The 11,676-nt window shown below is 34.9% G+C and overlaps 2 protein-coding genes across 4 annotated transcripts in view; both read left to right on the forward strand.

The window, feature by feature from the left end:
- Positions 1 to 3,117, forward strand: part of LOC117117060 (DENN domain-containing protein 2A-like) — a 45,068-nt gene extending 41,951 nt beyond the window's left edge. For all 3 annotated transcript variants that reach the window (XM_033261243.1, XM_033261245.1, XM_033261244.1), the window contains one exon: positions 454 to 3,117. In XM_033261243.1, the coding sequence (XP_033117134.1) occupies positions 454 to 512 (59 nt within the window). In that variant the 3' untranslated portion in view covers positions 513 to 3,117. The remainder of the gene's footprint in view (positions 1 to 453) is intronic.
- A 3,515-nt stretch (positions 3,118 to 6,632) lies between these two features.
- The window catches only part of LOC117117074 (prostaglandin reductase-3-like), a 21,300-nt gene continuing 16,256 nt past the window's right edge, over positions 6,633 to 11,676 (forward strand). Inside the window, exons 1-5 of the mRNA XM_033261263.1 lie at positions 6,633 to 6,764; positions 8,226 to 8,403; positions 9,067 to 9,154; positions 9,791 to 9,889; positions 11,415 to 11,513. Of these exons, the coding sequence (XP_033117154.1) occupies positions 8,270 to 8,403; positions 9,067 to 9,154; positions 9,791 to 9,889; positions 11,415 to 11,513 (420 nt within the window). The 5' untranslated portion in view covers positions 6,633 to 6,764; positions 8,226 to 8,269. The remainder of the gene's footprint in view (positions 6,765 to 8,225; positions 8,404 to 9,066; positions 9,155 to 9,790; positions 9,890 to 11,414; positions 11,514 to 11,676) is intronic.

An 11,676-nucleotide genomic window follows, 5' to 3' on the forward strand; every position in this document is an offset into this window, starting at 1 on the left:
TCATCATCATCATCATCATCATCTTAACATTTCATCAGTATGATCACCTTTATCATCATCATCATTATATTGGGCGAGTTGATTGGCCGAGCGGTTAAGTCAGGGGCACCGTAACCTTCAGGTATAATATCGGCGCTGGTTCGAACGCCTCACTCGCCAATAGTTCCAGTGGTGGAACAAGTCTTCTCGGATAACGACTTTAAACCGTAGGCCCAGTGTACGCATTTGGATCGAGTGCACTTTAAAGAACCTGGTACATCCTTCAAGAAGAGTAGGGGGTTACTCCGGCGTACTGGTCCATTATGTCCCCTGTTGTTAAATAGATATGCCACGTTGAAAAAGTTCATTTATTGGCATATCCTTGGCGCTCGTGCCTAAAGAAATGAAATGAAATAATCATTATCATAATTAATATTTCATTACTAAATTCTGCATTTCATTCTTTTATTTTAGGGCAGCGTTGGAATGGTATGAAAATCCGAATAGCTGCCAATTTCGATGATAGGGTGTAGGAGGTAGATTCTTTGATACACATGGAAAATGTCTTGAGGCGAATTATGCAATGCAAGACAACCACTGCAAATCCTCCTTATTCATAATGTTAAAGTGATTGAAAAAATATTGATAAATGATTATTATAATAATGATGATGATAGTAATGACAACTATGAGGATGATAATGCTAACAATGATAATGATAATGTTGTCATCGATGATGTGGATGACAATAATGAAGGTGATGTTTATGTTGTTTGACGATGATGATTATAAGAATGAGAGTTAATGATACAAAATATGAGATTTAATTTAAAAGGGGAATTTAAGGGGGGAAAAAAGAATTGTGTTGTACCATATACAGTATATACTTCAACTATCAAACTAAATTAAATTTTATATCTAAAACTAACAATGCAATTTTTCACCAATTATGTATTTTTTCAGATAATATATTTACGGTACAAACAATCTTTATCTGCTTCATATTAATTATTGTATTATACATCACCCTACAGTATGTATGTTGCATGGAAAATGGTTCTAAAATGTGGTTCTTAAATGCCAAAAAAAATCATTAAATAACAATTTTTAGTTACCTTGCTCATTTTACGGTAAACTAACTGGAGCATAGAATTAATTTAATTTAAAAAAATGTGAACTGGATAATGATAAAAATACTAAAGTGACTGGAAGTGTTTCTATCATATTTTAGCTGTAAAATTATGGGTAAACATTTTTTTAAATGCACAAATTTCTATGTTGGAAATATTTTATATTGAATAGTTAATAATGTTTATGTTACTTTAAAATGAGCAAGTTAAAAATGAATTTTTATGGTATTTTTATTTTCTAATTTTTCATGTACAATGTTCACAATTTTCCATCTCACTCTTTTATATAATGTTAATAAATGGTACCTGTACTAATAATGAAAATGAAAATGATAATAATAGTGCCTTTAGAGGGAAGCAATGCAGATAAAATGCAAAAATGCACAGCAAGGGATTGGAACTCAGACCCCAAGGTTTGGAAACCAATTTGTTATCATGAGCTAAGCCACTACATGTCGTAAGAAATACGATAGGAGCACCTTGTTTGACCTAACAAATTTATTTGAAACGTGCATTTTAAAGCTCATGATAGCTTAAGCTAAATTTACACTAGATATGATAATGACAAAACAAAGACACGATAAAAATGCACTCAGTGTTGAAGAATATAAACGATGATATGTTGTTGTTGTGTTGTTATCGTGTCTAGTGTAAATGTAGTTTTAGATGGGAGTTTTTTTATACCATGTTGCACAAACTTATTTTTTTTTGGAAATCATCATTATTGGCGGGCGGCAGGTTTCGCTAAACAAGGTATTAAAAAAGTCTCGATTTATTCTGGTGAATGTTATGTTCTGAAGATACACTCAAATAATTTAAATGTAACATTAAAAGTGTCCTCATTTTTGCGGGTCTGAAGGCCTAGCAAACCAATTCTGAATCAGTGTGTAAGGATAGGGGTGCTGTCATTTAGTGCTCTGGAAACACTGCAGCGGTCCACATTTTGGTTCAGATCCAATGTGAATGCATCTTAAATATGTGTACAGTATTGTGGAAATTGGTGCTATATGGAGGTATTTGATCAATCTACAGTCACTATAAGCTCAAAGAAATGTCAAGTTCAACCCATTGCTTCTTTTCCTTTATATTCCTCCACTTGTCCTTATACTTCTATATCCATGTATGTGTCCACTTGTTTTTCCCCCAAATCCATATTTTTAAAGCTTCCAGTCAGCTCACATTCAACTAAAATAATAAAAATTGTAAAGTAATGTTTGTGGGGGAGTATACTAGCCGTGCACAGTGGCGTATCTAGCAAGACGAGTTTTGAAATGGAGGTGGTGGGGGGGGTGTGTGGGCTGATTAGGGGAACAAAGGTGAAGTGGTGTGGCTCGATTAAGTGAGGGGCATTAGCTCGCAAAATAAGGTGATATGTTGAGATTTTAACTACCTGAGTGATTTTTTTGCTTCAAACATTTTCATCGGGGGAGGAGGAGGGGGGAAACCTGGTGAACAAGCTTTGTTTTGGGGGTGCATGATCCCTTGCACCCCCTCTTATGCCACTGGCATGCACTGACCATTTTACTGTCCTACCAAGAACCTAATAAACTCATTGGATGGAGAGAAGCAATGCAGGTATAGTGTTGAGGCCAAACAACTGTGGCCAGCAGTCGACTTAAAGCTGAAAAAATGTTGCTTTATAGCAAGTAGAATACATGTCCTGTTTGAAGATAAAAATAATGGAAGGAAAGATTTGTTTTTTTTTTAAATTATTTAATAAGAAGTCACACCAGCTTGTCATTTATTATTCATATTCATTAAAAAAAATGTTTTTCTAATATGTAACTGAAATTTTTATTAATCAAATATTTGTTTATATTTCAGAAGTTTTAATACATTTTGTTTTGAAAAAATCTGAATGAACTTTAAAATACCGAGATAACATAAGATTGATAAAGTATTACTTTGGTTTTTTTTGTAATGTTTATTACTTTTTATAACTCAGTGGGGTATGAGTAGTTGCATGTTTTGCAAAATCGATATGAATTGCATGATTGAAAAAAAGTAACGAAATGTGATTGGTTGTTCCGATTTAGGAATAAGAAATTCTATATATATAAAGCATCTGAGATGTTGTAAGTAAATTCATTTTATACATAACTATGTATATGAATATGTATATAGCATGGTAATAAAAAATGATTGGAGAGAATTGTAATAAACATGATTATTTGGAATTTTTGAATAAATAATGTTTAAAAATTGTAATGTATTGTAGTTTAATTTGATTTTCTTCGTGTTTTTGTCAGATGTTTATAAAAAGAAAGTTATCTTCTCGGTATGGGGTAAATTTTACTCAAGAAGTAGAAGGAAAAGGATAAACATGTTAGCAAGGGATCATTATTCCAAAGCACTGAAAACACAGTGTACAAGCAGTATGCAAACCAGTTCTCGTAATTTCGAAAGCTCCGACGAGGGCAGTATAATGGAGGCAGTAGGTCTAAAAAGGATCTATTAATCAATATGAATAAATCAGATGAGTGTTTCTGGAGCTCCTCATGAGGGCAGTATAATACTTACTTACTTGATACTTGATATAAGTGGGAAAAGTTAGGCTAATAGAAGCAGTAGAGCTGAAAAAGATCTATTAATCAATCAGTTGAGTGTTTCTAGAGCTCCTCATTGGAGTTAAAAAAAGGCTATATAAAAGGCAAAGTGTACTTAATGTTTATATATTTGTTGGCCACCCCCATAGGATGATTTGTCAGTCATATCCAATTTGGCATCCACATGTTCAATGAAAATGGACATCTTTAAATAATATATCATATTTTATTTTTACTGCATGTGCATTTTTTTAAGTGGATTGAATAAAGAATTGAATTGAATTGAATTGACAATGAAGATGGTGAATGCCGAGAGTGATATTTTCATTAAAACAAATTCGAGTACCTATTTTTAAGCCTAATTCAGGGCCGACGGAACGTTTTTTGAAAGTGGGGGCACTTATAAGATGAATGGGAATATGAATCATGCAGATCGGGAATCAAACCTAGGTGGTGGGGTCAGCATTCCTCCCCCGGGAAAATTTAGATTTCTAGATGGCTGGAAATTACCTTTCTCGACTTTTGAGCTAGGTGTCTAATGACTTTGTTCTTCAAAATTCAAGGTTTTCCCCCTCTTGAAAACGGTAAGGTAAACTTTCTCATTACAGTAAATAAGCCTGTTATGTGTGTATACCTTTAGAAAATGAGTAGTTGCATATCGTATTCTTTTTTCAATGAATCGACAAGCTCCAAAGAAAAGGGGAGTCCATCCTAGATGGCGGAAAATGAGCTTTTCCCCGACTCCTGAGATGTCTTAAGTTTTTCAAAATTCAAGGTTTTCTCCTCTTGAAAACGGTCAGGTAATTTGTTCCCATTGTTATTACAGTAAAGGCCTTATGTGTCTATACACACATAACATTTAAAAAAAAATGAGTAGTTGCATACGAATTTTCCATGAATCGATGAATCCAAAAAAGAAAGGGGGGGATCCGGGGGTCGTCCCCCGGGAAAATTTCGATTCCTAGAAGGCGGGAAATGAGCTTTCCCGACTTCTGGGGTGTCTTTTAATTACTTTTAAGTTCTTCAAAATTCAAGGTTTTTCCCTCTTGAAAACGGTCAGGTAATTTTTTACCATTGTTATTCAGTAAATAGGTCTTATGTGTGTATACATACATAAAAATTTTTTAAAAAAATGAGTAGTTGCATACGAATTTTTCATGAATCGATGAATCCCAAAAAGGAGGGGGGGGGGGTTCTCCCCCGGGAAAATTTTGATTCCTAGAAAGCGGGAAATGAGTTTTCCCGACTTCTGAGGTGTCTTTTGATTACTTTAAATTCTTCAAAATTCAGGGTTTTCCCCTCTTAAAATTATTATAATGAATCAGTGAACCCAAAGAGAAAAGGGAGGTTCAGGTTCTTCTCGGGAAAATGTTGATTTCTAAATGGTTGGAAATGAGCTTTCCCGACTTCTGAAGTATCTTTTAGTGACTTTAAAAGTTCTTCAAAATTTTCCCTTCTTCAAAACGGTCAGGTAAATTTTTCCCATTGTTATTACAGTAGATAGGCCTTATGTGTGTATACATAGGCCTACACGAAAAATTGAGTAGTTGCATACGATTTTTTTTCGATAAATCGATCGATAAATCCCAAAAAGAAAAGGGGGTCCGGGGATTCTCCCCCTGAAAAATTTTGATTCCTAGAAGGTGGGAAATGAGCTTTCCCAACTTCTGAGGTGTCTTTTAATTACTTTTAATTTCTTTAAAATTTAAGGTTTTCCCCTCTTGAAAATTATTATAATGAATCAATGAACCCAAAGAAAGGGAGGTTGGAGTTCTTCCCGGGAAAATGTTGATTTGTAAGTGGTGGGCAATGAGCTTTCCCGACTTTAAGTTCTTTAAAATTAAAGGTAATAATTTTTTTCCCATTGTTGTTACAGTAAATAGGCCTTATGTGTGTATAAAAATGTTGCAAGCAAGTTGCATACGTATTTTTTTTCCATGAATCGGTAAATCCCAAAAAGAAAGGGGGGGGGGAGGGTCCTGTGGTTCTTCCACGGGAAAATTTTGATTCCTAGGTGGCGGGAAATGAGCTTTCCCGACTTCTTAGGTGTCTTTTAATGACTTTTTCTTCAAAATTCAAGGTGCCCCCCTCCCCCTCTTGAAAATATTCAATTAATCAATGAACTCCAAAGAAAAGGTTCGTGTTCCCCGGGAAAATTTCGATTTATAGATGGCGGGAAATGAGCTTTCCTGACTTCTGAAATGTATTTTAAGTTCTTCAAAATTCAAGGTTTTCCCCTCTTGAAAACAGTCAGGTAAATTTTTCTCATTTTTTATTTTATGTGTGTATTCACACATAAACAAATGAGTAGCTGCATGCGTATTCTTTTTGCCATGAATCGATAAATCCCAAAAAGAAAGGGTGGTCAGGGGTTCTCCCCCTTGAAAATTTTGATTCCTAGATGGCGGGAAATGACATTTGAAGTGTGTTTTAATGACTTTTATGTTGTTCAAAATTCTAATTTTCTTAATTTAACAAAAGAAAAAAAAAAAAAAAAATCAGCTCCCGGGTCCCGAAAAGGTAGGTCTAGAATTCTTTTTCTTTTCCCCCTTTTTTTTGTTGCCCAATTAGGGAGGGGTCAAGACCCATGACCCCCCTCTCTCATATCCGCCAATGTAAATTGCGAGAAAATGTAACTCGGTCGGGTACTGGATAAACATTCTCTTTCCCATCCTTCTCCTCCTTCTTTTCTTGCATTTCCGATCATACAAAAATCTACAGACATTATATATTTTTTGCCAAAAAGTTCCGCCAGCCATGTAATTAACAGTGATTATATCGCATTTCTTTTTAAAGCGAAATGTTCCGTGAAAATTTCAGAGAGGTGATCTGACGTATAGCACTCTCAGGCATTAGAATACAATAACACGTTTGTTTTTTTAATTTTTTTATTTTGAAAACTTTAGATAGAGTGGTACCCCTACCCAAATTCGCCACTGTTTTTTTCAACGAATGACAGCGCGTACTAAAATACTAAGTATTCTTCCATTCCCCAGGCGAGCCAGCACGTCACGCACTGGTGAGCAGAGCTCTGATCGGATTTTGGACCCTAGCAAAACCGTAAAATAGGTGACCTTGTTTGCGCAAGGTAGATTTGATGAGTAGGAAGGTAGGTTAAAATCGTCGTGTTGCATAGATTTTTCATATTCCAAATTTTCAAAGCGATAAGTTTACATCTAGCCACATCTAGGTATAACGGTAATGTTTAAAGAATATTTGAAGCCAAATTTCACTACTAGGCCTACTACGATTTACGAACGAGTAGGTAGGCCCATATAGGCCTAGGCCGACTACTACTAGCCTAGGCTAGGCTAGGCCTAGGTAGGAGTAAGATTTATTTTATGAAGAAGCGCAAATTCGCCTCGTGGCCTGCCAAACCTAGAAGTGGAATACGGCCTAGGCCGTAAACACTTTCATTTCTGTCATCAGTCATTTGCGTTGAAGGCGTGACTGGGAAGGCTGCAGCAGCTCTCATCTGTTTTCGGTTCGTATGGTATACTATTACTAGGCTGAGGCCTAGTGTAGTGTAGTGCTCCTGATTGGATGAATATTTTAAAAATCACCCAATGATTTAAGACTGGTTTAGGCCCTAACTAAGCCTACATACAGTTTACTCACACAGTCTACCACCAGTATGAAACAGTTGCCTGGTTTTGGATGTGTAGGCAACTTATTAATATGAAAATTTGGTTTCAAATTGAAGTAAGTAGCCCTAGTCCTATTCAAGTATTTTTTTATTGCTAAAACTGAATTACAATAAATAGCAATTAAAATAAAATGCTCAATCAAGCAGCTATTTGGGAAAAGGCATGCTAAAAATTAATTAAAAACAATGAAAACTGGACAAAAACAACGTGTTCAATACAAAAATATGCAGAGGTAAAATTACAAATTGGAAGCTAAAAAAATGAACAATATAAATAAAATAACAGTTAAATAAATTTTGATAAAGCTACAATAAAGTTATGACAATAAATATGATTGTACAAAAAATATATTATGAAAGAGGTAAAACCATTTCCTGCAATTGAAGATAAGATTGTTCAGATACTTCTATAAAATGTAGGAAAAAATCCTCAAATGTTTAATAAAAAACACTGAAAACTCATTTTAAGATATTTCTTAAACATTTAGAATGCTATGGGATATTTTTTCAAACAATAATACATACAATTCGTATAAATAATGATCATAATCATCACTACGATTTAATTAGAGTAGATAGTTACATTGTGGGGATTCAACGTTTCAAGCTATTTGATCATTATCAAATAAATCGAAACGTTGAATCTCAAGTCTTTCTCTTTTCGGATTTGCTGTCTTTTTGTTTTATTTGAAACTAATTAGTGGATCTTCTGGTTTTCTACATTGTAGGCCCCTATAGAGTTCAGAGTAATTAATGTCTTTTGGCTTAAAATTTGCAACATTTATAACTATATACTTAGGTAAAAAAGCAAAAAAAGAAACAAAACAATAACATAAATTGTACTGTATCCAGTTATTGTAGGCAACCAGTGAGCGATTGAATTTCCAGTATTCAATAATAATAATAATTCCTTAATTTATTTAGCCAGTCCCCTTGATTGTTATTTGCCTAAGACATTCAAATTCAAGATGGCATCCGCTTTACCAAGGACATTCAGGAAGATGATCGTCTCCAAGTTGACACAAAACTTCAAAGAAGCTGTCACCTTTCAGACAGTACCGATGTTGAAGCCAGGGCCAGGAGATTTACTTATCAGAAATAGGTAAATAAAGCCAAACTGCTGAATCATGAGGAAGGATAATTAATATATGCCTCCCTCTAGTGGCTAAACTTTCATTGATTTACTGTATTAATTACAAATCTGTATAACATCTACTGTATAATATGTCCAGTGCCGTTTCTAGGGAAGTGCGCACGCCGCTCCCCCCCCCCCCTTCCCTTCCCAAAAAAAAAAAAAAGAAAGTAAATTCCCCCTCTTCAAGACCCCCATTGTAAATGTCAAGCCAAAAACCATGCTGAAGTAGTGAAACCACCTTATTTTGTGACATAGTTCCCCTTCACTTAATTATTGAGTCCCCACCCCACCTTTGTGGCCCTCCATCAACCTCCATTTTCAGGATTCCTAAATATGTAACTGAATAAGTCGGCTTGATAGTAAAATTTTGGTAAAGAAGCTCTGTGTAAGAACATTCCATTAATGTTGGTTGATTGAACTGTCGATTGATCGCTTGATTGATTGATTAAAATGGTATTTATGTTTCATTGTCCTGATAACGGAAAAAAAAATAGTCTGGATTTTTCCATTCCTGTAATTGGTTGTAATTAATTAATAAAACATTATATTGTTAAAAAATGATAAGTGTTAAAGTGAAAAACCTCTTCAAAATTAATTTAATAACATATTAAATTTTTTTTTTGTTAACAGGTTTGTTGGTATAAATGCATCTGACATTAATTTTACTGCAGGCAGATATGACCCAACGGCTAGACCACCATTCGACATTGGATTCGAGGCAATTTTAACATTTTGTAATCATTTTTCTCATTTCATTTTTCTTCATCATTTTATAGAGTGGCTCTCTCACAAGTTAATACATGAACATCCTAAACTTGCCTTTTGCTATTGGCTGTGCGGCAACACATGATCGCAGGAATAATCTCTATGCGATTATGTGCACTTTAAGAGGGATCCTATCTTGAATAGTACTACCACGAACTATAGGGTGCTCTAGTCTTCAAATTAATGTATAAGTTGTTCGTATTGGACATGTGCTGCATCTATAGAAAGCATGCTCAATTTTCGAACTCTGTTCGAATTGTAATGAGGCACCCCCTCCCTCGTGGTGGTACTTTTGTTTTCATTCCATTAAAAAATCAGAGCAATCAGACCACTTGCTTTAATATACTCTTTGATATGGTGTTGTGGGTGCACATATTACACTTGTTACAGGGCAACGCATTAACTTTTGTTTTTTCTGGTTCAGTATGCTAAAATTTATGTTGTATTTTGCACATTAAAAAGAAATTAGATTATAAATCTTAGCACTACAATTGCCTACCAATTACACCTCTTCGACTGACTCGTAATAATAATTCTGAGTTTGTATTGTTTAAGTAAGTGCATTAATTTTGAAACTGTCTTCTTTTAGGGTGTTGGTGAAGTTGTTGATGTCGGCAGTGATGTCCAGAAGTTTGAACATGGGCAAGGAGTAGCCTACATGTCTAATGGGGCTTTCGCAGAATATGTGGTAAGCTGAGAATTTATGGCGACAAATTAATATTACCGTATTTATTTGAATAAGCACTCCGCTTTGAATAAACGCTCCCCTCAAGTAAACATTTGAAATAAACGCTTCCCTCAAATATCTGCACCGGGGCATTTATTTTTTCCTTGAATAAACGCCCCTTTAAATGACTAAACAAAACTAATGGAAGCAACATCATTTTCAACACATTGTATTAATATTCTACTGTAGAATTACATTTTTCTTAAACCTGTTTGGGATCAGTAAGTCTTTATGATCATGCAATAACACTTTTTGACTGTAATTATGTATTGTAATTCCACATTTTACAGTGAAATTAAGGGGTGTATATTTGAGTATACTGTATTACGTATTCATTTTACACCATAGAGATATAATAAGAATACTAGAGCGCTAACCGCAATGTATTCGATGTTCGAAATACGCAGAACTGTGTGTGTGTACCATCCAAGATGGCTGCCATAGATTTAACCAATTAAATTTCGCTAAGCACCATCGTTTGCAATTGCGCCCTCAATTTACTCAGAAAGTTCAGTACAGCTAGTTACCCGTATGTTTGAAACTCGAGCATTGCGGTGTTTGGGTGTAATGTACACGATTTTAATTTTCATTCCTTGATACTTTATTTTTGAATAAAATGCTCCACTTGGCCTCGTTTTGGATACAATAGTTTAATAATTTGTTATTACCATTACTCATTATCATTAATGAAATAATAGTCAGTCAGAGGGCTTATTTATAGTAAAAATATGTATACTAAGCCTGAGGGTGGCGCTTTACTACGGCGGCCATCTTGGATGGTACACATACATAACTCTGCATTGCTTCGCCATCTTGTCAGCACTCTAGTTGTTTAATAGCTCTATGTTTTACACCCAAAAAATAAATGCCTCCCCCGAATAATCGCCTCCCACGAATAACCGCCTCGTCAAAAACCTGTAAGTAAATACGGTGTATAAATAATGAATGTTTATGAGTGCAGTGGAAAGGTATTTCATGAGTTGAAAGATTTACTAAACATTCAGTGAGGTGGTGATTCAGCTTATGAATATTCTTCTCATTGCACGAATACAAAACATTTGTTATTCGATTAACACACCTAAAGTACATCCTTGTTTTCTTAAGAGATACCAAATACACAAATACAGAACAGTTCATTTGTTTTATAATATATCTAAAATAAATTCTTGTCATTTGTAATTTCATGAAAATATAATTAGGCTTACTTAGGCAGAGATTATATTTACGTGCGACGACAACCTTAAGGTGTTTGCACGAGACTGTACAGATACAGATTGTCTGCAATTTTAACAGGACTACAATTCTTTAAATGGTGGCATCATTTTATAGTCAGAAAAGAAAGTGATGCGAGTTAATGTTCAGCATTCCCTAGTGCAAAACTACCTTGTAAGAAGTTTGTATGCCAAAGTTTATGTCCACCACAAGTGTTTAATTACGATATCACATGGATACTTTGTTCTGTTATTTATTGTTGCTTGTCTTTCAGTTAGTACCAGCTAATATTGCTACACCGGTTCCTGCTACGAAAGCTGAGTATGTTCCGTTTCTTGTAAGTGGTAGGACTGCAGACATCAGCTTGCAAGAGGTGAGGTTAGGCTCGGTTTCCATGCAATCTCTACATGCTTTCACCGACCAAGGGCGGATCCTGTAGGGCGTGTGCCCCCCCGTTTTGCCATTAAATGTTTAAAATTTCAATGCATATCAATGTTACGTGCTATTCACTTATCTATTCTGAAACTGTTGTGCCA

Source organism: Anneissia japonica, unplaced genomic scaffold (assembly GCF_011630105.1).
Source record: "Anneissia japonica isolate Jap-2015-1 unplaced genomic scaffold, ASM1163010v1 scaffold288094_len592898_cov174, whole genome shotgun sequence".
Taxonomy (NCBI): domain Eukaryota; kingdom Metazoa; phylum Echinodermata; class Crinoidea; order Comatulida; family Comatulidae; genus Anneissia; species Anneissia japonica.